A 26,314-nucleotide genomic window follows, 5' to 3' on the forward strand; every position below is an offset into this window, starting at 1 on the left:
GATAGGGAGGGGGGGAGGGAGACGCAAGAGGGAGGAGATACGGGGATATATGTATATGTATAGCTGATTCACTTTGTTATACAGCAGAAACTAACACACCATTGTAAAGCAATTATACTCCAATAAAAATGTTTAAAAAAAAAAAGGAATAGGGCAAAGGCAAAACTCTTACCAGGGAAAACCCAATTTTATCTCAAACTAGCTCACAAACCATTATCTGCCACCCAATCTGCCACTCCTGAGGATGGAAGAAGCAAGAAATAATACATAGTCTTCAAACATTCTAAGAAAGAGAAACCAAGCCCACTGATGGGGGAGCAAGAGGATCTATGCACCCCTCCCTTTTAATACTCGTTCAGCCTTTGTAGGGACAGACTGGATGGCATGTGCAGCAGAGGAAGCAAGAATATATTAGGAGCTGGACAGTCATATCTGTTCTCATCAATTGTTTCCTTAGTGCTATTATTTCTTTTTATTTTCCCCATGCTATCATTCTTCCCTTTATTGCTTATTCTCTATGGCCAGTGCCACAGAACTTAATACACACACACACACACACACACACACACACACACACATACATACATTCGTGTATATATACACAGAGGGAGAGATAGAGAGCACTGCCATTTCTCTTTTACTGTAATCTGAGTATAGAGGCTGTCTTGTCAACTCTGTAGAGAATTATTTTTATGGTAACCAGGTAGGGGAGGGAAGATGAGATATGAACATAAGAATGGATCAATTCTCTCTCCATTGTTCGGTTCAAAATCTAAAATGTATCTTGACTCCAGGAGGATTAATCATGAGAAGGGCAAAGGCAGATATCAGAAGCTAGCTTTATCTGTCACTTAGGGTCACCCACCCAAAGGAGATTAACCCTGGCTACTGGGATTCACAAAAATGCGTGGTATCCCTGGAGTCCACAGTTCTGGGGAATACTTAAGTGAAAGGAGTCCGATTAAAGTAAGCACAACAAAATACAGAGCTGTCATCACAAGCTAGATGGCTTAAAGGTTTTGGCGACAATCTGTTTTTCCTTCTCTCTTCACCTTATTTAGACTAGTAATTCCAAAACTTTTCCTGATGAGAACCTACTTTGATTTTCTTGAAGTTTCATGATCACTAATGAAGGACTGTTAAGTCAAAATCACTGCTGGAATGGGGAGTTCAGTGAGCAGCAACTTTGAAGTCCCTTCCTGTAAGCAGCATGGAGGTGAGCCATGGACAACCTCAGAGCCTGCCAGTCAGTTTAAGAGAGACTGGGCATCCGCCATGAGTAAGGTGCTAGTGTTGGAGCCCATGGCACTTGGCTGCTATGCTTCCACGGGAGGGAGCAGTGGACAGCTTACTAAGTGGCATACAGCAGGGAGATCTAGGTTGTAATACATACTCGGAAGTAGTTCACCTCATTACAGCTTAAAAATGGAACACTTTTGGCTTCAGATGATTCCACTTCTTCCTCAGATCAGACTTGGTGCTGTCAGAAGCAAAGATGTAGCTGATGGATTCATAAGACAGATCCCACACCTGAGACTGGGTCAAATGAAATGTTTCAGCTGCCAGCTGGTACTCTTGAGAAAGGTGTGTTGCAAAAACACCCTTATCATCGGTCTGCCAACATAAGCAAGAAAGTTTCAAAATGAACGAGGAAGTGATTTTTTAAAAAACAACAGCTTTCGTTTAGAGTATTTTCCTATTTACCATGCTTCTTTTAAGAATTTAAACAGGGGCCTATAAATATACCCATGCACATCTATGACTGAACAGGCTTGTTTATCCTTTTTAAGAACAAAAAATAAAACACCAGGGCAGTGGCTCTCAACCACGGCTGCATGTTTAGATCACCGAGGGAGCTTTTAAAATGTATCTGTGCCCAGGACTCCCCCCAGATCAATTAAAGCCGAATCGCAAGGGCTGGGTGCTGGGCATCAGTATTGTTGTTCCCCCAGGTACTGTCCAGGACCTTTCCCCGTAGAGCCAAACCAGAGTCACGCTGGCCCTTTGCAGCCTCTCAAGCCCCAATCTCCTCTCACACCTCCACTTGGGCATCACCCCCAAGGTGTGCAAGGCAGCCAGCTAGGTAGTGAATGTCTGACCTATGGCAACTCAGGGACTAAAGAGGAGCAAAATACCTCACAACAAAACACCTTACACAGATCACGGCAGGATGGAGAATGCTGTACCAGAATCCAAAATGATGCTGCTTATAAGATGGAACTGTCTGACTTTTGACGTTCGAGGTCAAACAGAGTTCTAGATGAAGAGGGGAAAGGAAGAAGCCTCTTATTAAAAGCAGATTAGTAGACTCATTCACTGTCACCAAGTAGATACATGAGAAATCTTTCCAAACTATGCTAATTTTCAGTAGTTCATTATTTTACAAAACTGACCTTTTCTTACATGTGAAAATTTGTAGTCCAATGAGTGTAGTTGTGTGGGAACTATGTGCTGCAGCTCATGGCAGGGAATTAACATCCCCTTCACAGCCCTGTGCTTCTCCCTTTCTTTTACCAAAGAAGGAGAGGAAAGAGGGGTGTGATAAGCCAGTCACCATGAAGAAGGCAGGGAAGTATCGTGATAGGGGAGCAGAAGGAATCTTTGAAGGGTTGCTGCACTTCTTCCTGGTCTTACAGTGGGAGCTAAAGTAAAGGTAAGAAAATGGTAGCACTGTCGAGGGTTACAGTATTATAAAAAGCCAAGAGCAGAAATGGACTTCTACGGCTTCAAAGAAAACCTCTAAACTCTTTTACTCAGACAACCATCCATTCACTGCCTGCTGCAAGTCCATCTTAAGAACGACTTCTATGATTATAAAACTCCTGCCTTGAAAAGCTATGCCCAGCTCCCCAGCCAGAGTAAAATACTTCACTGACTTGACTGATGGCATCTGCTCCCTTGAGTAAGGCGGCTGCAACACAGGGCCACTCAGTCCCAGCAATGGCAAACCCAACCTGCCCCTGCTGAGAGCAGAGCTGGGCCACCACACCAAGTAAGATCACTATGCAAGTGGTTTCCAAGATCCTCTACTTTTGTAGAGGTTTAAAAATTTCCTTAGTAAAAAGAAAAGAAATCTCACCCATTATGAATTGCTGAAAAACTCTATGTTAGTTAAAAAAACACACCCACACAGGCGTTACTGCAAATTGTTAAATTTGTAAGTTCAGTGAATTCATCATTCAGTAAAGAGGTTTTCAGCCAACTGCTTCTTTCCCTCATCAGAAAGGCCTTCCCCAACTATCCAATCAAAAGTGGTTATCTCATCTCTATTCTACCGGCCTGTTTAATTTTCTTCAAAGAACTTAACACTGATATTTTCTTGTGTATTTGCTTACTGTCTCTCTTACCTATGCTAGAATATAAGTTTCTTGAGAAAGAAACATTGTCTGTTTTGTTTACTGCTGTATTCCCAGCAATTTGAATAGTGACTGGAACAGAGTAGGCACTTCATAAGTATTTGTTGTTAAATAAAAATAGCTCCAGGGGGTCTTCCCTGGTGGTCCAGTGGTTAAGAATCTGCCTTCCAATGCAGGGGATGCAGTTGAATCCCTGGTTGGGGAACTAAGATCCCATATGCCGCAGGGCAACTAAACCCATGCGCCACAACTAGAGAAGCCCACGAGTTGCAACGAAGACCCAGCGCAGCCAAAATAAATAAATAAATAAAAATAAAAACCCTACAGCTAACGTTATACTTAATAGCGACAGACTGAATGCTTTTCCCTAAGATAGGGAACAAGGAGAGATGTAAGCTCTCATCACTTATTCTACAAAGTAATGGTGAATAAGTTAAGTTCAGCAATGTCACATAACACATGATAAATATAAAATAATCTACTGTATTTCTCTATACTAGCAATGAAAAATAAAAAAAATTAATTAATAAAATAAATTAATTAAAAAAAAAAGCTCCAGGTATACACATGCAGACAAGCAAGTGTGTGATGGTTAACAGACATATAAAAATATACTTGGAATCTTGCATAAGTCTTAATTTTTAACTAAATGTTACACATTTTCACAACATACGTAAATTGGTTAAAGTCATTCCAAAATACTAGACGACCTTATTCCCTCAATATAATACCTGGTTCCAGGAACTGGGGAACATGGCAGTGAACAAGACAGATAAGGGCCCTGCTCTCATGGAGCTTATACTCTAATGGGAGCTAAAACTTCCTGTTACTTAAATGAGGCTGAGAAAGCATCACTTAACTTCTAAATGATATTTATATATTTAGAACAGTGCTTCTCTACATATGGGTTGCAACCTGGGGGCTGGGGAGGAAGGGACAGTGAGTTGCCTGGAGGACCTAAAGCCTTAAGCCTTACCGAGCGGTATCTGGTGTTGCCTCACAAAGTCCACCAGATCCAGGGATCCTCCCTCCAAGGAGTTGAGAAATGTGCCGTGCCCGATTCGGTCAGGAAGCAGGTCCAGGAGTACTTGTGTTTCTTTTTTTTGGTTTGGAATCTCAAAAAAAGGGGAAAGAGGGCATCAATAACCTCTTTTAGTGGTTCTTAAAAGTACTTTTTTCTATAGCCAGGTATTTTGTCCCTCTGGGAAGGTAATGCAGACATTCTGGGAAGCTGAACCACTTAGACCTTCCAGCTCTCTTCTTTGCCTTTTATCTTCCCACTTATTTCCCAGTATTCTTCTAGATTCATTTTGATGATAGTAACTATGGAGTCAATAGCCTTTTCACACACATTCTCCTTTAAACCTCACAAGAATCATACAAAGTATTAAGATGAAGAAATCAAAACTCAGAAAAAGTCATTTTCAAAAACAAAATCTCACAATTCTATATGCATATGTGTGTTTTGTGTTGTGTATATGTCTTCATACATATTACAAAAAGGGATAGAAAAAATATATATAAATAACAAAACTGTTAATAGGATCAACTCAGGAGCAGAACTAAGGGGACCTTTCATTTTTTATTTCTTTACTTCTACTTTACACTATTTCTGTACACGTGGATTTTCTTCAGATACATATAACTTTTGTAGTTAAAAATATAAAGCATTTTAAAGAAAAGCTGTCTAGGCTCACAGAGCTAGTGAATGGTGGAGATAAGGGTGAAACCTGGCTCCATCTGACTCCGGGGCCCAGACTCCATCCACATACAGTGTGTTCATGTTCTATCTAACGACAAGGCTAGCTAAGTGCAAACCACAACCACCATGAAAATGTCTGGCTGTGCTCTTCATCTCCTAGATAGCCTAAAAGACAAACGACCATAACATGTTGAAATGAAATGTTTTATATCCAATGGACCAAACAAGAAAAGCCACAGAAATTAAGGTAAAGAGCAGGTTCTGATGCTGTGCACAAAGGCCAGAGGTAACTGGCCTCATGCTGGCTGTTCTGTTATCCTGACCAGTGACTTCAATCTGGCATCAGTTTGGTCAACTAGAGGGTGTCCTACACAAGAAAGATCTTTTGATCAGAGTGTGGAAACATGAATCCTAGATTTTAAGTTCTGCCACTAGATTACTGACTCTCTGCTTTGTAGACATGAAAAAGAGCCAGTACTGACACGAAGCTCCCATTTTTCTCCTAGTCTTTAAATCATGACCTTAATTCTCAAAATAATCATACGAGGTAAGTAAACTAAGTATTATTTCCTGCATTCAAGAAACAAATTCAGGGGCTTCCCTGGTGGTGCAGTGGTTAAGAATCCGCCTGCCAATGCAGGGCACATGGGCTCGAGCCCTGGTCCAGGAAGATTCCACATGCCACAGAGCAACTAAGCCCGTATTCCACAACTACTGAGCCTGTGCTCTAGAGCCCGTGAGCCACAACTACTGAGCCCGCATGCCACAACTACTGAGCCCGCGTGCCACAACTACTGAAGCCCGTGTGCCTAGAGCCCGTGCTCTGCAACAAGAGAAGCCACCAATGAGAAGCCCGCGCACCACAACTAGAGAAAAGCCCGCACACAGCAACAAAGACCCAAGGCAGCCAAAAATAAAAATAAATAAATAAATAATAAAAAAAGAAACAAATCCAAATTCATCAAGTTGTATAATTATGTATAGCTTTTTGTATGTTAAAAAAAAGAAAAAACAGAAATAGGTAGAAATACTGAGGTAGAAAGTCAATCCATCTGTAAAATGGGGAAAAGTCCAGGAGAGTCCCTTGGTTGCCTCACAGGGATGTGCTGATTAAGAAAGTGACTGTTCTCCAGCTACTCCCTGTGCATTATCTGCACTGTGCTCGTGCTGCCAAGGAGCTGGTGCCACAGGGGCACTTGATCTTCTGCTGAGCCTTATAAAATGATGATGAGCTACTTCCTTTCTTGCCAGTGTATGTGACACATTCAGGTCCCTTCCCTGCAAGGACAGGTGAGACAAACTCATGCTTTTCTCAGTGTCATCTTGCCGCTAACAAGGCTGCTGATATAAATTCATGCATTTTCTCTAGCAAGCTGTCAATTAAGCTGTTTTAAGGACACAACCGTAGTGCACATCAACAGCCAACCCCAGGAACCACAAAAACAAAGGAACAGTAACGTGAGGGACTAAAGCAAGTTATGCCTTCATCATTATAATTTACACAAAAATATTTCTACTTTTTTCTAAAAATGTTTTCCCAAGCGAGGTCTATCTTTAGCCATGTACAAATGATTATTATTTTCCATTAATTATTTTCCATCGTAATCCATCCTCTCCAGCCTAATTTTACAATATTATTTACCTCTGAAAGATGCAATGCCAACTTCAGACCTGATTTTTTAGCTTCTAAAAGAGGTTCCAAGAAGTCTTTTGCTTGTCCTACCTTGAATACAAAAGTTAAAATGAGGATGTATGAGTACAGGCAAACTGAAGAACTGGGTACTCTGTCTCAATAAAAAAAGAAATAAAATAATGGCAGAAAAAAAACGGCAGATGGACTTATTTGCACATTTTGTTTAAAAAGTATCTACAGTGTGCTAGACATGTTAGAGAATTCAAAGCTGGCACAGACACAGTTCTTGCCCTCAAGAATCTTAAGTATCAGTGAACCTGATGACAATCAGCTAAGCTTGATATAACAGTCACCAAATTTTACGTTCGGAAGGATATCTAGATATCTAAAGCTAAGAAGAAGAACTCACCTGATTCAGGAACCAGCATGATTTGTAAAGAAAGCTTCTATCAAATGGACGGATGAAACAAGGCCGGAACAGCCCAGGTTTTGACAAAGCCGTAAGAACCAGGTTCACAGGACTCTCTATTTCAATGGTTTTCAACTGGGGTGATTCTGCCCTCCAGGGGACATTTGGTAATGTCTACAAACATTTTTGGTTGTCACAACTAAGAGGGTGCTGGTATCTATTGGGTAGAGGCCAGGGATGCTGCTAAACATCTTATAATGTACAGGACACCCTCCTACAACAAAGAATTCTTTGGCCCCAAATGTCAGTAGTGCCACAGCTGAGGAACCCTGCTTGAATCTGACCAAGAAGCTCTAGACCAGCCTTTCTCAACTGGGGCTTCTGTGAGACAATTAAGCCCTAGCCATAATTAAGCATTAGACATGGATTACATGTTAATAAATTAACTTCTCTAGTAGAATGGTACTAGCTGTGAACCAAAATAAAATAATCATATTGTCATGCAAATCTTTTTCTCTTTTTTTAGGGGGCTTAATTCTTTCACAGAACCCTGTCTGAGAGCAGTTGCTGTAGACGTTCTGGTCATCCAGGGCAGGATAGGGCTTCATCCACACAGAGAGTCTGCTGGACCTCTGGAGAAAGCAGGATGCTCCAAGCTAATCCTCATCCCACAAACTGATTCTACCTTTTAGAAATAAAATATGTTTTGGAAAAGTAACTTACAGTAGGGTCTCCACTGAGGTCAAGGCCAAGAACCGTATCCTCAGTAGAAAGGAAGAACTCTTCAGCAAGTTTAACAGTCTCCTTGGCTACTGAAGGGCCACCTCTTCTGTCGACTGATATCAAATACCTTTGATACAAGAAAAACACAGTTGAAAATGAGTATTGATTGTGCAGATGAAAAAGACAACTCTTGAGTATGGCCAGAGAGGTATGGCAGGCTACATGGAATACATCTTACTGGAAAAGTACAGCCTGACTAACTTGACATCTTACTTTGCCATAAGGAATGAGACATAAATTACTAAACAGCACCAAATATCTAGTTAGTGTTCAAAGTTCTATCTCCTGTTTTTTTGTTCATGTATTTGTTTTTTACAGTTTGATTCGGAATCCAACTAAGGTCCACACATTGTATTGGTCAATGTGTCTCAAGTCTCTTTTAATCTATAGCCACTTCCCCCATGCCTCCACCCTCTACCTCACACCTCCCACCGGCCTCTTTTCTTGAATTTATTTGTTGAAGAAACCACATCATTTTTCCTATAGTTTCCCACATCTGATTTTGCTGATTGAATCCCCATGTTGATAACATGTTCTCCTGTCTCTTGTATATCCTATGAATTGGAAACTGGATCTAGTCTAGAGGCTTAATCAGATCAGATTCAATATTGAGGGCAAGAGGATTTCATACGTGGTGATGGTTCTTTCATCAGGAGGCTTAGATCCCTTATTTCATTAAGGGTTACAAGACTGGTAATATTCTAATTCTAACATGTATCCAATAGCTGATACAAATTCATTCTTCATACATTAGCTGGATTCCTACAAGGAATCAAATACCCAGAGAACCCCTGTTAATATTGTGTAATTTTCCTCTAGCATTTATTAGTTTATCTATTTATTCACAAAATAAAGAAATCCCTCCAGCATATATTTATTTACAAAATCTGGATCAACTATATATAAAATGCAGTCTTTTTTTTTCCACTTAACAATTTCCCCTGCCATTAAATGTTAGAAAACAATATAAATCATATGAATATAACATAATGTAATTGTTCTCTGATTGTTGGACATTTTAGGATATTTTCTACTTTTTGTTATAAATAACACTACTGTGAAGAATCTTAACATTAATCAATCTATTTCCTTTGGATACATTTCTAGAACAGAGTTACTGGATCACAGAGGGAAATTCTTTTCATAGATCTTAATACCTCTTTAGAGAGGTTTTATTAATTACATACGCTCACCAGCAGTGTGTAAGTTCACAAACACTGGTTAATACTCTTTTTGGGGAGTGGGGTACCTGTTGAAATTGCATTGTAATATTTCTTTTTAAAATTATTTGATTAGTGAAGTTAAATAGTTTTCTATACATTTATTGGCCATTTGTATGTCTTCTTTTCTGAATTCTCTTGTCTTTTGCCTGTTTTTTTTTTAATTGGGGTATTAGTCCAGTTAAGCTTAATTTTGAGAGATTTTATAGCCAGAAACTATACAGTTAGCTTTCTTCCTTTCTTCCTTCAAGGACTTACTGAGCCCTAATTATGTGCCAGCTCTGTTCTAAGTACTGGTGGGGTAGCGGTGAATCAAAAGACACAGGCCCTGGCCTCACTGCATTGACACTCTAGCGGGTGAGTGTGTATATACGAATAAAACAAGAAGACTTCTGATCTTGTTAAGAAGAGTGCCATAAAGGAAATAAACGGGGTGACTAGAAGATGTGGGGAGGCACTTTAGATAAGGTGGTCAAGGAAGGCCCCTCTGAGGAAGTGACAGCCACACTGAGACCTGAATAATGAGAAGCCAACCACGTGAGGATACAGTGGAGGTGTGTTCTAGGCAAAAGTAACAGGAAGTACAAAGGTGCTGATGTGGGACAGTCTTGGACTACCTGAGGAACAGAGGGCGGGCCAGTGCGTGATAAGTGACCAGTGGTCCAGATAAGGCTGTTGAAGTAAGAAAGGCAGCCACATGGGACCCTGCAGGCCATAGCAAGAAGCCTGGATTTTCGCTGAAGAGCCATGGGAAGCCATACTTCACAAGAGCAACAGGACTCAGAACTTTACTGCCACACGAAAAAATTCAGAATTGCATTCTCAACTTTAAACAACAAGGTTCTTGACTCTGTTTTTTATTAAAAGATAAAAGTCGGTTATTGGTTGATTTATAAAATCCACTATACTCAGGCTCAAAAGAGTAAAATTTTCACATTCTAGTATTTTAAATGGTGACCACTAAGGTACAATGCTTCTTACCTAACATCAATGTCTATGTTTTCTTGTTTGGACTGTTTTATACCCTCAAGTACAGATTCCACATAAGTCTTTTTAGTCATTCCTGGAAAGGACACAAATAAAACATTTTTAAAGAGATCATCAACTACTTCATCCTTCAACATTAGCATCCCTATATGAACAAATACATTTTCATTTTATGTGTGATACGGGTATGGTTAAAGATGAGTTATGGATACATTTTAGTAAATACCATTTATACTTTAATAAAATTTAAAAAAATGAAATACTAGAAAAATGAAATTTAAAAAAAAGACATAAAATTCAAGCTTGTTTAAAAATTATTCTCAAATTCAACAAACATAAAGTTACTCTCGGGACTTCCCTGGTGGCGCAGTGGTTCAGAATGCACCTGACAATGCAGGGGATACGGGTTCGAGCCCTGGTCCGGGAAGATCCCACATGCTGTGGAGCAACTAAGCCCGTGTGCCACAACTACTGAGCCTGTGCTCTAGACCCTGCGAGCCACAACTACTGAAGCCCACACACCTAGAGCCCGTGCTCCACAACGAGAGAAGCCACTGCAATGAGAAGCCCACACACCGCAATGAAGAGTAGCCCCTGTTCACTGCAACTACAGAAAGCCTGCACACAGCAACGAAGACCCAACACAGCCAAAAATAAATAAATAAATAATCAATTTTAAAAAAACCAAAAAACCTACTCTCGCAAATTGCCATAGAAAGTTTAAATGCTTGTTCTAACAAAACAAAAATAACAAAAGCCCTTTTCTGGGAATTCCCTGGTGATCCAGTGGTTAGGACTCTGTGGTTCTACTGCAGGGGGCATGGGTTCGATCCCTGGTTGGGGAACCAAGATCCCCATGTGCATAGTGTGGCCAGAAAAAAAAAAAGAAGCCCTTTTCTAAGGCCTGTCCTTAAAAACAAAAAATGCCAGAAAATGTTTTCTCTACTAGCAGAATGTTTTCCTGCTTGTCCAGGAAAAAATCCTCTCCCTCAACCCTGCTCAGACTCAGTGTTTCTCATCCAGGGCACTAGAGACGTTCTTTCAAGTTCAGGTGCTCAAGTCCTCCTCTTCTGTGGGTCTCTGAAAAAGCACTCTCCAGAACAACCTCCTCTAAAATACTCTCATACCCCAGTTATAAAATGTTTACTTTTGTTTTGTTTTGTTTTGTTTTTTGCGGTACGTGGGCCTCTCTCTGTTGTGGCCTCTCCCGCTGCGGAGCACAGGCTCCGGACGCGCAGGCCCAGAGGCCATGGCTCACGGGCCCAGCCACTCTGCGGCATGTGGGATCTTCCCGGACCGAGGCACGAACCTGCGTCCCCTGCATCGGCAGGTGGACTCTCAACCACTGTGCCACCAGGGAAGCCCAAAATGTTTATGTTTAGTGGAAAATCTCTAGAAAAAACACAGACAATTATAAAGAAGAAAAATAAAAATAACCTGTAATCCCACCACTCACAGATAACCACTGGCTGTTTTTCTAAGTGTGTGTATATATGTAAACATATATATATATATATATATAGATAGATAGATAATTTTGAACAGATGAGATGCTACTAGGTATATATGTATCCTGTTCCTTCATTTAACACTGTATTCTGAGCATGTCTTCACGTCATTAAAGTGTCTTTGCAAATAGTTTTAATGGTTGCCAAATATTCCATTAACTTTTATTTAACTATTCCCCTATTGCTGCATACTTAAGGTGACATTCCCCTTTGAATCTCCATTTGAAGAGTCAACTAGCCCTAATAATTGGCAGGTCTCTTCTTTCCTTCCCTTTCACTATCCTCATCAGGATCCTACAGTTTAAAAATGTGAGATAAGAATCTTCTGCTCAGGGGGAGGAATAAATCGGGAGATTGGGACTGACATATACACACCAGTATACGTAAAACAGATAACTAATAAGGACCTACTGTATAGCACAGGGAACTCTACTCAGTACTCTGTAATAACCTGTATGGGAAAAGAATCTAAAAAAGAGTGGATATATGTGTATGTATAACTGATTCACTTTGCTGTACAGCAGAAACTAACACATTATAAATCAACTATACTCCAATATAAATTAAAAAAAAAAAGAATCTTCTGCTTGTCTCATTTCAGCACTTACTTTACTATATGCAGTTTCAAAAATTTTACCCCCTGAATGATGCTGGGCTACACATATCAGGGTGCAAAATGATCTGGTAGGGCCTCTTTAGGTCACAGACAAAGTGCTAAGGAGGACCCAAGGGCACTACAGAATATCTCCTGATGCTGCTCTTATGGAAAGAGGGTCCCAGGAAATTTCTCCAGATCACATCCAGATCCACTCATCTCCATCCAGAGAGGTTTTGCCACATCACAGCTTGCTTCTGGCCTAAGATACCATCAGTCCCTGAGACGTGAGTCAATAACCTTCATTTCAGTGATTGTCATGAAATGTGATTCTGCATCCACTCATTGTCTCACAAGTGCCTTGATGCAGGGAACTCGAACTAGCATTTATTTAAGAAAATGTAACTATAAGGAAAAAGTGTTCTTTTCTCAGAGTGAGAAAAATAAGAACAAGCAAAATGTTTGCAGGTCTTTTTATTTCCCTCCAACAGACAATACCTGACCTGATTTTTTTAAGTTAAGAATAACTCACTCTGGGCTTCCCTGGTGGCGCAGTGGTTGAGAATCTGCCTGCTAATGCAGGGGACACGGGTTTGTGCCCTGGTCTGGGAAGATCCCACATGCTATGGAGCAACTAGGCCCGTGAGCCACAACTACTGAGCCTGCGCGTCTGGAACCTGTGCTCCGCAACAAGAGAGGCCGCGATAGTGAGAGGCCTGCACGCTGCGATGAAGAGTGGCCCCCGCTTGCCACAATCAGAGAAAGCCCTCGCACAGAAACGAAGACCCAACACAAACAAAAATAAATAAATAGATTAAAAAAAAAAAGAATAACTCACTCATTAATAACATACATCATTAATGTACATCAGAAGATTTGGACCACTGACCCTACTTTTACAATAGTGTAAAAGTAAATACTTCATAGTCTCAACTTGCAAACACATGCATCATCAAAGCACATGAGAAAAAAGATAGACATCTGCTGAGAAGTAGTTAGATTCTACCTGTAGCATTTTCTCTGGGCGTGCTCCTTAGTTCCAGGTACTTGACACCATCATCTGCAAATTCTTTAATGACATCTTTCGTGACCTGATAATAAAGGCAATGTATGCAATATTGATTATGTTAGTGTAAGCGTCCCCATGAAAATGCCACGTGCTACAGCTTTATTTCATGCATTAAATTTGATTTGCAAGTAGTGTTGGGAGTCTCCCACATGGTGAGGATGACCTGCTTTGTCACACCCCTGGTGGAGGCTGTGACAGAACTACATTTCCAATAGCTCCCCTTACCCAGCGCCCATACTCACATGAAATCCAAATCTGGACATCACCCACACCTTTTGTTTCTCTTCTCCCCTTTTAACCATTTCTCAATTTCCTAATGAACAGCAGACTGATAAAACAGAGGCAAAACTAAAACCAGTAAAACCACCTATGAGTGTATACTATTTGAAATTTCATTACATATGGAAATAAACAACTAAAATGATTAGGTAGTACTGATGTACCATTTAAAGTCATGGCTTAAGGTTCTTATTCAAGCTATTTAGGGATAAGTTGTATTTTTCAAGAATTTCTTCCGGCAGGGTTAAATTCCCCCCAGAAGTGCTTAGGAAGATTCTTCTCAGGCAAAGAAAATGGGTGATAAATTTGAGTAAAACTGTATCCAATCTAGCACAAAACTCAACAATCCAAAAATTACTAAATCACCAAGATAAATGACATCTAACGGCTGAAGGCATGTTTTCCTTCATTGCCATCAACCCTAAAATATACCAAATCTAGAAGAAAAAAGGACCAAGTTAGAAATGCTGTGACAACCAGCCCTAGTTAGTCCTTACAGCTGGTATTCTACTCTTAACCTGCTTTGACCATGTGCACATGGGCATGCAGGTGCGGCGTCCTGGCCAAGGAACAAGGCTGGCTGGTTGCACAGATGGTGCCTAACTGGGTGGCCCCGCCTTGGTGGATCCATTGCAATCCAAGATCTGGGCCTCATCGTTTTTCTTTACACTAAAGCCAAAAAAGGAATTTATTATAATATGAATATAACGGGTGGCTTGGATTCACCAGGAGGTCTGGAGAATCAGCCTCAGAGATTACACAGCTCAGGACAACACAAAAGCATTCAAAATCACGTGACACCCCTGGACCAAGCAAGACACCACTGCTTCCTCCACCACTGAGCATAACCCTGCAGCCTCTGCAGCAGCATCACAGGCACTGGACCCCGTAGCACTGCTGTCTCAGGAACCCCATGATGCTGCCACTGCCACCACCAGAGCACAGGCCTCATCTTTGCAGGTTGAAGAACTCACATCTTATCATTGCTCCAGAACTAAGCAGACCCAGAGACACCCTACCCCAGCTCACAGGAGACTTAATACAGAAGCCTATTTGTAATGTATGAATTGCCAACGAGGGTGGAAGTGAGGGTGTGAAGCGATCCTATCTACTATCCAGGGCACCCCCTTTCTTGATGGTGAGGTACGTGTGAAACCAAATAGAACAACAGAAGATTGCTGGCAAATACTGATTGAAAGCAATGGGAGGAAGATTTCTCTAGGCCACATTAAGGCCTGTGGAATCATCTCTAGCTCATGTCCAAGAACACTCCCCTAGGGTCCATATCCGTGTTGGCCAGATTCAGCCCTTTCTGCTCCATGCAGCAACAGGTACCGAGGGCAACTCTTGGCACTTTGGGCTTTCCTCTTCTGTGCGCTGGACTGAGAACATCTACTCAAGTACTTTCTTCAGATAGAATCCAACACGATTAAGTTTCTGCTTTCTCCAAGAATGGTAAGACTGCACATCTTGAATGAGAAAGAACATGGGCTCTGGAATCGGACAAAATAGTCAATTCTGCCACTTACTCGCAGTGAGTGACCTTGAACAAGTTACACTTAACCTCTTTAGGCCTCAGTTTTTTTCATCTGCAAAAAGGGAACAATAAAAATGCCCACCTCGATAGGGAGGGTGGGAGGGAGATGCAAGAGGGAGGAGATATGGGGATATATGTATATGTATATAGCTGATTCACTTTGTTATAAAGCAGAAACTAACACACCATTGTAAAGCAATTATGCTCCAATAAAGATGTTAAAAAAAAATGCCCACCTCAGAAAGTCATCTTGAGTATAGTGTCTGGCACATGCAATAGTTAATATTATTTCAGTCACATTTCAATCCTGTCTCTTTGAGATTACACCCAGTCGCCATGACTTGACTGTTAAGTGATCCCCACTCAGTCCCACATCTGTAAACAATCTCTTGGCTTACTCCCACACATGATTCATTTATTATATGTAAATGTTATTAATTTCACTCTCTGGGGCAACTCACTGTCATCCTCTCGACCACCTACAGGTGTTCGTCTAAGTAGCACTAAATCAAATGCTACAGAATCTTAATTCCTCGCCTCATTTTAATAAAGCTTTTTACCAACTTTGGAAGGAATGAAACAATGAGCATGGCATATGATACCCATGGAGCTCTCAGAATCTAAAATTTTATCAGGTTTGCTCTGTTACACGCAACAACAGAAAGTGAGACAGAGCCTCCTGTGGTGGACATTCCTAGCAGGGTTCAGTGGTACCTGCTGAGTGGCTGATTAGACAATGCTCCCTTGGGTTCCTATAAATCCCTGTGCATGTCTGTAACACAGAGCTTACCTCATGATGTTGGATTTATCCTCTTATGGGTCTGTCTTTCCAGCCTGACTATAGATTCCTGAGGGGCAGGGACCATGCTGATCTATCTTTATATCTCCCAGTCTTTAGCAGGGTGCTTGGAACATTGTGGGCACTTAGTCAACTTTTGTTGAACTAAACTTTTAGAGTTAACCCTCCTCCAAAAGGTGATTAATTTATTTAATAACTACCATGAGGATCAGTGTCAGCCAAGGAGGAAAATTCTTTCTTGACCAGTCAAAAGTCACCTCTCCAGAAACACAGGTTACACTTCTTACTTCGCATTTTTTCTAAGGGTTAAGAACACTGATAGGATTCTGCTTCTCTCCAATTACAAAGAGAATATTTAAAAATGCCAACCTGGTCAGATCAATATACAGAAGCCAGTCTGCCATATCAGACTCTAGTATCACAGAGCTTCAGCTAAGGCAACACAGTGGAGTCCTCTAGCTCTTCATCCCCAGAGGGAAGGCACAATTTCCCTAGTGATTAATCATTCAATCTGTAAGCACCTCTTGAACTTCTTCATTCTCTATAATGTCCACCCAGGGGCAGTTCAAAGTATCCCAAGCAATACATGTAAAGTCTGGGTCAGATATTTCATATATATATATGTAAAACAGGACAAGATTTTCTCCTCCACATTGTCCACTACCTAACAGAAGATTCTGATCTTGATTCTTTCCTCATATCTTTTATAATGAACGTATCTTTTGATATTAGCTCTTAGGCAAATGTCTTACATTATTTTTTAAAAGAGTTACCATAAAAAAAAGCCAGAAAACATTTTTCATCAGATTCTTGATGACAGCAAAAGGTCACGTGCAACAACAGAAGGGCATCAATTACTTACTAATTTTTAAACCAGTCTAAAAATTACTTCATTTCTCACCATTAGAATATCTTCAGGGCCAGTAGTAAGCTGATGAATAATTTGAAACATCTGGAAACATCTGCAACATGAAAAGTTTTAACGTACTTTAGTCATCAAAAACTTCACTAAATTAACTGATTTTAGGCTAATAGTAATCATATATTTATAAAGAACTAGAGAATAGGTTTTTCAAAAATTACATTGATCTGGAGGGATAATCAAATGACAGAAAATCATACGTTAATTTTAAGTGGGAAGTAATAGTTTCCCTTCTCCACCCCCCAACCCCTACCCCAAGTGGTAGTAGGAAACTGGGGAAAAAAACCAACAAGTCTATATTTTCAAGTCTAAAGAATATTATAATATAGTGTAACTTCACAAACAATACAAATCACTAAAAATACTGTCAACAGTCTGACAGTTGGAAAAAATGCTATATGTCAAGTTATACTCTCCATACCAGATGGCTACCCTATTTCTTTAACTACAAAAATCTGAATCCTTACATACTATTTATAATCGCAAAATAGAGAAAAAAAGAAGTATGTCCACAATCTCCCCAAACTCACTCTTCTAAAGTTCTTTTCTTTCCCTTGTCAATCATAGTCATCTGATAGTGGATTTTAAGACCTGGCTTCTTGGCTATTAACTTCTTTATGGTATTGGAACTAATGGATCCATTCAAGTGGGCATGAAGTTCCTAAAATAAGAATACAATCAGTAAAAACTTCTCAAGTCCACTAGATTCATAGCATCATACCAGGTGCTTGATGTTTGTAGTCTGTACTAGGCAAACTGCCTACTAGATGTAGCTATATAACTTTTAAAATGTACAAAGTTTGGAAATTCTACTTATAAAATGTACTTGTCTTTTGTGAAAAGAAACAACACAGAAGTCATTATGATTAACAACACTCCAGATTCCTTGGTTGAATTCTCACCACTTTAGGTAATTCTGAGTAAAAGGTTGTCTTCCATGGCTGTTGTTCTTCTGCCTCCATCATGATTTAGCAGAATAGCAAGGTCTTTCTCCAAACACTTATTCTTGGCATGAACAATACAATGTGGTTCAGTCAGTAAGTTCTGTGGTCTTGAATTTCCTTCAGATTGCTTCACTCCATTTTGATAAGATAAACAGTATGCATAGTTCTGGGCTCAGCTTCACCTATTTAAACGAATGTGAACATTTTCAGATGTTGATGCAAAAGCAAAGAAACAGGTTTTGTTAATTTACTCCTCTAAAGACAAAAGCTGCTCCAAAGCTAACTTAAGTGAGCCAACAACCTGAACAAGAAATAAGAAAAGCCCTCAAGCTGGTAAGAGGTGAATTAAAATCTGAAATTTAGTAGGGTATATTCCTTTACCTATTAGCACTTTCTATAAAACTACTTCTAAAACTAGAAATTTATAAGACCTATTTTGGGTCCAAAAGTTTACATTTTTGACCTATTTAAAATATATAAAGGAAGAGGCATTGGAGTCGGATGGACCTAGATTAATCCTTTTACCACTTCTGCTCTTAAGTAGCTGTGTGGCCTTAGTCACTTTTAACCCCATGGCTTCAGTTTCTTTATTTGTAAAAATGGGATAAAAATTCGATAAAACTGCAGAGTAGCTGTGAGGATTAATAAAGTACTTTAAATTCCTCTCTTCTATGTTCCCACATAATCCAGTGACTACCCTTAACTCAGCACTTTATCACACTGCATCTCAATCACTGATTTACTTGTCTTTCTTCCTCACCAGAATATATAAACTTCCTAAGAACAGGGACTATGGCTTATACTACCTCCCTAGCACCTGATAGGGATAGAGTAGGATAATTAAACAGTTACTTTAAAAATCCCACTAAAGGATTAAAGACAGAAAGGGAATTTCAAGGGAGTTCGGGAGACTGGTGTAAGCTAACGACCACTTAAAAAAAGAATCCACTAACCTAGCAACAATCTACCCTACCTTGAAGGAAGAACAGGTGCATCCAAGCATCAGACTCACTCAAGCCACAAACCCTGATAGTTAAAACACAAGACAATAGATACCGGTCTGAATCTTGTTACATGAAGTCAGGGAGTTAATAGTCCTTGAAGAGCAGCATTTCTTTGTGTAGCCAAGACAGAAATACAGGGAAACAAACTAGGTGAAAGGGGACATTATACTGAAACCTGAGATGAATTACCATATTTTAGTATATGTTACCACCTTTTTGCTAATATACATATGATTTAAATAGCAGCATGACAGTCCTGGTTAAACCCTTCAGGGCCAAAGGAGAAAATAATGATGTAAGCCTTGACGTCTGCCCAAGAATGAGGAAGAAGGTGGTCTTCTTCCCCTCCCAATTTTCTTTTGTTTATAAAAATGAAGCCCTCTCAGTCCTGGGGCAGAGCCTTCTCCCCTGCCCGCTTGCATTTCTTACAAGCATCCCATGCTAATAAACTCACTCTTTGGGAATTCCCTGGCAGTCCAGTGGTTAGGACTCGGCGCTTCCACTGCACGGGGCTCAGGTTTGATCCCTGGTGGGGGAATTAAGATCCCACACGCCGTGCAGGTGCAGCCTAAAAATAAAAAAATAAACTCACTCTTTGCCTGCCACTTTCCCTCTCAATGAATTTTTTCTGCGCCAAGACAAAAGTACCTGAGTTTCAGTAAGTTCTGACACCATGAGAGCAGTTTCAATTAAAAGACAGCGGGAACTACTGAGCCCGTGCGCCACAACTACTGAAGCCTAGAGCCCGTGCTCCACAACAAGAGAAGCCACCGCAATGAGAAGCCCGCGCACCGCAACGAAGAGTAGCCCCGGCTCACTGCAACTAGACACAGCCCACGCACAGCAACAAAGACACAACGCAGCCAAAAATTTAAAAAAAAATTTTTAAAAAAGACAGTGGGTTCGAGTCCCTCCTAAGTCAGGGATCATGGGTTCAAGTCCCAATCTGAGGTGCAGGTGGGTTCGAGCCCCAGCCCGTGGGTTTGAGTCCCACCCGAGAAGGAGTGCAGTTTCACACCTAGCACAGTGCCCAGCATTTTGTAGGTGATAAATAAATCCTAATTTCCCTTTACCTCTGAAGGTGGCTTATAAATTAAGACAAAATTCCAAGTGAAATTTAGTGATTTTCAAAGTATGGTCCTCAGATATTAATGATGATGACATTGATAAGAATAGCAGTTTCCATTCAGAGCCTACCAGTTAAGTGGCAAACACTTTTAATAATATTATCTATAATCCTCCCCATAAGCTTGCAAAATAAATATTTTCACCACATTAAAAATCACTAAATTGATACTGAGAGGGTTAAATAAGTTACCAAGATATTAAAATGGGCAATTAAGAAAATAGTTTGTAGAGATCTAGACAGAGCCATATAAATCCACAGAAAGGCTAACCCAGAATGAGATAAATTTCAACAGAATTTCAATAAAATGCCGTAGTAAGTGCTTAATAGTAACAAATGAAAAAAGATAGACTATTTAATCAATGTTTAATATCTCTACTGAAGTACATAAGAGATGTCAGTAACACAGAAAAACATACCTTGACATAGTAAATTTGTCATAAATTGACAAAAGTAAATGTTAATCAAAATATTCCCAAAATTATTCCTTAGAAATTGATTTTTAAAGTTCATGTGGAAGACTTAACTTGTAAAATTATTCAGAAAAAAATCTGAAGCTCAGAAGAATACCCAATATGGGTGAAGGTGAGAGTAAAAGTTCTGGTGGAGCAGAACTTGGTATGATATTTTTGGAAGGTACTTTGGCAACACACACACACACACAAACCCACATACTTTTTGACCCAATAATTATACTTTTAGGAATTTATCCTGCATCTTATAGGATACGTACAAATACATTTCTTGTAGCATTATTTATAATAGCAAAAAATTGGAAACAACCTACATGTCCATCAGTAGGGTACCGGTTAAATTAATTGTATACCCATCCAACTGAATATCTACGACTATATGGAAAGACTTCTATAACATAGTGTTATTTCCAAAAAGTAAGTTGCAAAAAAACATTGTTCACAAAGATGACCTTTATAAACAAAGCATGTGTGTATACACACACACACTCTTATTTATATATATCTTTATTCCTAAAATAGGTATGAAAGGATACATAGAAAACTGTTCGCACTAGAAAGTGGGTTGGAAGCGGCAAAGGTCAAGGGACAGAATTTTATTTTTACTTACCTTATAAAGTTTTGTGCAATTTGAAGGTTTTACAACTTGCATGTAATACCTGATTACTTTTTGAAATAATTTTAATAAATTAAATTTAAGTAATAAATTTAGATAATTCACTTATTACTTTTAATAAATCAATTAAAATAATTAACAAATTATTTTACAGAATTGTTCATAAAATAAATAACTTTTACAAACCTTGCAAAACAGCTTTATTAATATGAATTACGAGAGAGAAGAACTTTTACGTTTAGACAACAGAATGACAGCCCGAAAAAGCATTTAGGACATTTTACATAGCAGGCTGTTAACAAATGTTACAGATGGCTAACTTTTCGTATAAATTTTCAATCCTACTCTAGGATCCTGACCTGATTTTGTGGCACATTTCAAACCACCCTCCAGATTGCCCCTTAACTAGTCATGAGTAAATTTACTGACCCAATAGCTACAATGTTAACCTATGGAAATTTGAAAGCCACCAAAGCAAGCATAGCTTTTACACATTTTTAAAAGTTGTTTCACTGATCATTACCTAAGCTATTGCTATCAACAATTCCATGCCCTGCCAGATTCAGTCTGCCTGAGCTGGCTTTGGCATAGATCAGAAGCAGGTGGGGTGGGTGTGATGTGCCAAACAGCAACACATTGAGATAAGATCTTTCTACATTTGTACTAATATTTCATCAAGTTAGAGCAGGGCCAGAACCAGGTCTCCTGTTCTCCTGGTGCAGGGGTCCCCAACCCCCGGGCCACGGACCGGTATTGGTCCCTGGCCTGTTAGAAACCGGGCCGCACAGCAGGAGCTGAGCGGTGGGTGAGCAAGCGACGCTTCATCTGTATTTACAGCCGCTCCCCCTCGCTCGCATTACAGCCTGAGCTCCACCTCCTGTCAGCATTATGGTGAGTTGTGTAACTATTTCATTATATATTACAACGTAATAATAATAGAAATAAAGTGCACAATAAATGTAATGCGTTTGAATCATCCCGAAACCATCCCGCCCCCCAACTCCTGTGGAAAAATCGTCTTCCACAAAACCGGTCCCTGGTGCCAAAAAGGTTGGGGACCACTGTCCTAGAGAACTTTTTTCCTCCCCGCCCTCCACTCCTGCCCCCAAAAGGGAACTCAGGTTAATAAAAACACTTGTTACTATTTATTAAGCACTTAGTATGAGCCAGGCATTCTGCTAAATGTCTTGGATGGTAATTTTACTTGATTCTCATAACAACCCATGAGGTATTACTGTCTCATTTTACAAAAGAAAATATAGATTTTTAACAAATAACCAGAAAACAACTGTAAGGCACCCAAATCACAAATTTTGCTCCATTCTCTTTCTTCTTGAATCATTTTTCTTGATCTGTTCTTTACCAAAAAAGAAGTATTTCTAATATATCATGTACATTTTACTAACTTGTCATATAAAAATTCATTTCTACAGCACAGTATATTTTTCAAAGTCCTACAACTTTTTTTTTCTCTTTGACCCTCAATAATCCCTGAAACACCACACAAAGCAACACTTAATCCCCTCATTTTAGAAATGACTATCTCAAAGTCCAGCAAGCTCAGGGGAGTCCTTCTCCCATTCCAATTCCAAACTCAAGCGTTCCATAGACCCAGCTGCCTCAGGCTGAACTTTACAACTCAGTCACTACCTTTATAGACAACGAAAGCCTTCAGACATGAATTCCCTCTATTTCTCTCTGCTTTCCCTCACACTTAAATTTATCTTCATCTATACCCCTTCTTCCCTCGTGAATCAGAGAAAGAGGATTCATTCTCCTGTCCCCAAGACTAATTTGTGCCCAGGATCCCATTCCTTCCTATCTATTCCAAGTCATTACTCCACTAATCTTCTCACTTTTCTGTTCATCAACCTCTCTCTCTCCAGTTGCTAATTTCCCTCAGGGAACCACCAGGTAAGTACAGTACTTGCTTCCACCTTAAAAAAATAAAAATGAAAATAAACTTTCTTTTATCCCCCATTCCTCTTTAACTACTGCCCTGTCTCTTCTTTCCTTCTGAACTAAACTTGAGCTGCCTCCATTTACTTATCTCCCATTCATTATAACATGGATTCTGCCCTTACTACTCCACAGAAATTGCTCTCCCTAAAGTCATTACGAGCTCTTAAACACCAGATCTAAATGACACAGTTCCAGTATCCAAATCCAAACTGGCTGGACTCCAAAACTCATGCCCTTCACCATTATGCTATGCTGCTTCAAGGTAACCATACTTATAGTCATCCTGATTTCCTTCTCCATCTCAGTCACCAAATCCCAATTAATAAGTTACAAATCCCGTAAATATCTCTGCAAGCGATTTCCTACGGGTGACGACTCCCAAATACTCAAATTAGAAACTCGATTATTTTAAACCTCCAAGACTCAGACCGTATCAGAGGGAAAAATCACCTCTCTTCTATGATTCCCTCTTCCACAGACATATTCAACTTTGTCCTAGAAAACAGAACTTTGAACGTGGAGGGGAATGTCATTTTACAGCTGAGAAACAAAAGTCTGAGTGGTTTACTTATTGTCAGCTTAGCACAGAGCCCGGAATACAAGGGAATCAATAGTGTACATCTGTGGGGAAACATTGATTGGGTGAGTCACAACTTCTGTAAAGGTTTCTTCATTTTGCACCTGGCCTCACTGGCTTGTTTTCAGATTTAAATGGGATCTCTTAGTAAGTACTCGTAGTTAGCATCCGAGGAGCGACCCCTTCTCCTTGCCCACCAAAGTCAGTGGTTCTAACCCTGCTTTGCCCCTACCAGACACTCAATGCAGACCCTGCCGTCCAAGGAGCTCTGGTTGTCAGTCCCCACAGACTCACCTCTTAAAGATTTTTGTCAACAGTTGAGTAAACTTATGACAGCTTAAATTTTCACTTCAGACAGGAAGGCTTGTAGAAAAGTAACAACCCGCGCTTCCCTGACACAGTCCACGTGTCCACAATAAGCTGCAGCCGTCAGTCTTGCCGCCAAACCGCAGTCCCAGAGAATCAAAGAAATGTCAATCACAGCCGAACGTCAGCACCAGCTGCACCCTCCTCAATACTGATTGGCGAGGTGCGCTCTTCCCGGAAGTGACGCACACCTGTCCAAGGAAGAGGCGTCACGGAGCGGGGTGCCCGGGGGTGATTTTTCCGTACAGAGTCCGCGAGGTGGCTACTGGGAAACGAAAAGGCAACTCACCACCGGGACCGACCGTCGCTCCTGAGTTCCCTAACCATGGGCCCGCGGAGCCGCGAGCGTCGGGCCGGGGCAGTGCAGAGCACCAACGACAGCAGCGCCGTCAGCAAGACCTCTCTGGCTGCGCGCGGGTACGTGCACGACACCTTCGCCGCCTTGCTAGTTCCAGGTACCGCGCGCCGCGCGCCGCTCATCCACCGCGGCTACTACGTCCGCGCACGCGCTGTGCGGCATTGCGTGCGCGCCTTCCTGAAGGGGACGTGCGCGGTCCCCGGCGCGCCTCGCGCCCAGATCGTGTCGCTCGGCGCTGGCTCGGACTCGCTGTATTTTCGCCTCAAAACTGCGGGCCGCCTGACCCGGGCTGCCGTCTGGGAGGTCGATTTTCCGGACGTGGCACAGCGCAAAGCGCAGAGGATTCGAGATACGCCGGAACTGTGTGCGTTAACCGGGCCTTTCCAGAGCGGGGACCCCGGGTACACGTTGTGCTTTGAGAGCTCGGACTACTGCATCCTGGGCCTGGACTTGCGGCAGCTGCAGCGATTGGACCACGCCTTGGGCACCGCGGGCCTTGACGCAGCCGCACCGACGCTGCTCCTGGCTGAGGCTGTGCTGACCTACCTCGAGCCGGATGATGCCGCGGCCCTCATCGCCTGGGCCGCACAGCGTTTTTCTAATGCCCTTTTCGTCGTCTACGAGCAGATGAGGCCACGTGACGCCTTTGGCGAGTTCATGCAGCAACATTTTCGGCAGTTGAATTCTCCCCTGCATGGCCTGGATCGCTTTCCCGACGCGGAAGCCCAGCAGCAGCGCTTCCTTCAGGCCGGCTGGACCGCCTGCCGTGCCATGGACATGAATGAGTTCTATCGCTGCTTTCTTCCCGCAGAAGAACGCCGGCGCGTGGAAAATCTCGAAACTTTCGATGAGTTTGAGGAGTGGCATCTGAAGTGCGCCCACTATTTCATTCTGGCCGCTTCTCGGGGAGACGCCCTCTCCCAAACTCTGGTGTTTCCACCCTCAGAGACGTTTCCTCGGGTAGATCCTCCTTCCCCTTCAGGAATCTTTCCTGCCAGTGTAGTCACTGGTGATAGCCAGGGCCCACACCTTAAGAGATATGGCCACGCTTCGGTCCTTTTGAGCCCAGGTCTTATTCTCAGTGCTGGAGGATTTGGAGAGCAGGAGGGGCGACATTGCCGAGTGAGAAAGTTTCACTTGCTCTCAAGATACTGTGACTTTGAATGGAAAGGCAACCAAATATGCAGTTGGGGGATTGGAGCTCAGTGGGATGGACGCCTTTATCACACCATGACAAGACTTTCAGATACTCAGGTTCTGGTTCTGGGAGGGAGACTGTCCCCATTAACTCCAGCCTTGGGGATCCTCCAGCTTCTTTTTTGCAAGAGTGAGGATAATAACCCTGAGGACCTAAATGTCACAGTCACAAAGGTCGGCCCAGAAGAAGATTCCACTTTGTCATGTTGGCGCCACTCAACAACAGAAGTGTCCTATGAGAATCAGAGATATTTGTTTGTGTATGGGGGCCGCAGTGTGGCCGAACCTGTACTAAGGGACTGGCATTTCCTACATGTGGGGACAATGGCTTGGGTCAGGATCCCAGTGGAGGGAGAAGTACCTGAAGGTCGGCATTCCCACAGTGCCTGCAGCTGTCAAGGGGGAGCCCTCATTGCTGGAGGTCTAGGTGCTTCTGAGGAGCCGTTGAGCTCTGTATTCTTTCTGAAACCAGTCTCTTGTGGATTCATCTGGGAATCAATAACCATCCAGCCTCCCATTACCCCAAGGTACTCCCACACAGCTCATGTGGTCAATGGGAAGCTTTTGTTGGTTGGAGGGGTCTGGATTCATTCCTCCTCAGTTCCTGGAGTGACTGTTATTGATTTGTCTACAGGACTGAGCTTCGAGTATCAGATTGACACAACATGTGTGCCATGGCCGTTAATGTTACACAATCATACCAGCATTCTCCTTCCTGAAGAGCAACAGCTCCTGCTCCTTGGAGGTGGTGGGAACTGCTTTTCTTTTGGTACCTACTTCAACCCCTGTACAGTGACATTAGACCTTTCTTCCTTAAGTGCTAGGCAGTAAGGACTGGACTTGTGATATATTCAGGACCCACTAAAGTAGACAATAAAGCTTTCCAAAATAG

General features: G+C 41.4%; 2 protein-coding genes across 7 annotated transcripts; one reads left to right on the forward strand and one right to left on the reverse strand.

Moving 5' to 3' along the window:
• Positions 1–618: 618 nt before the first annotated feature.
• MAPDA (N6-Methyl-AMP deaminase) lies at positions 619–24,295 on the reverse strand. Of its 6 annotated transcripts, XM_024732543.1 has the most exons (12): positions 24,157–24,295; positions 23,796–24,058; positions 17,702–17,925; positions 17,330–17,460; positions 16,779–16,839; positions 13,200–13,284; positions 10,085–10,166; positions 7,824–7,950; positions 6,701–6,781; positions 4,333–4,471; positions 2,156–2,256; positions 619–1,614 (listed from the first exon to the last, which is right to left on the reverse strand). In XM_024732543.1, the coding sequence occupies exons 3-12, from the start codon at positions 17,762–17,764 to the stop codon at positions 1,420–1,422; spliced, it is 1,065 nt and encodes a 354-aa protein (XP_024588311.1). In that variant the 5' UTR covers positions 17,765–17,925; positions 23,796–24,058; positions 24,157–24,295; the 3' UTR covers positions 619–1,419. The 6 variants fall into 6 exon arrangements, with proteins under 6 accessions (XP_024588311.1, XP_024588312.1, XP_024588314.1 ...); XM_024732544.1 differs by lacking the exon at positions 23,796–24,058 and having other exon boundaries at positions 24,157–24,291; XM_024732546.1 differs by having other exon boundaries at positions 2,136–2,256; positions 23,796–24,177.
• On the forward strand, positions 24,161–26,314 carry LCMT2 (leucine carboxyl methyltransferase 2). Its single transcript, XM_024732541.1, has one exon. The coding sequence runs from the start codon at positions 24,193–24,195 to the stop codon at positions 26,251–26,253; it is 2,061 nt and encodes a 686-aa protein (XP_024588309.1). The 5' UTR covers positions 24,161–24,192; the 3' UTR covers positions 26,254–26,314.

Source organism: Neophocaena asiaeorientalis, unplaced genomic scaffold (genome assembly GCF_003031525.2).
Source record: "Neophocaena asiaeorientalis asiaeorientalis breed wild unplaced genomic scaffold, Neophocaena_asiaeorientalis_V1.1 scaffold119, whole genome shotgun sequence".
In the NCBI taxonomy this organism is placed as follows: domain Eukaryota; kingdom Metazoa; phylum Chordata; class Mammalia; order Artiodactyla; family Phocoenidae; genus Neophocaena; species Neophocaena asiaeorientalis.

Bases quoted from the DNA above. Each gene is read 5' to 3' on its own strand.
- LCMT2 (XM_024732541.1), top strand. From the start codon at position 24,193: ATGGGCCCGCGGAGCCGCGAGCGTCGGGCCGGGGCAGTGCAGAGCACC.
- MAPDA (XM_024732543.1), bottom strand. From the start codon at position 17,764: ATGATGGAGGCAGAAGAACAACAGCCATGGAAGACAACCTTTTACTCA. The intron at 17,461-17,701 runs GTGAGAATTCAA...TTCTTATTTTAG, and splicing joins ACTCAGAATTACCTAAAGTG to GAACTTCATGCCCACTTGAA. The intron at 1,615-2,155 runs GTAAGGTGTTTT...TTATGTTGGCAG, and splicing joins TCCATCCTGCCGTGATCTGT to ACCGATGATAAGGGTGTTTT.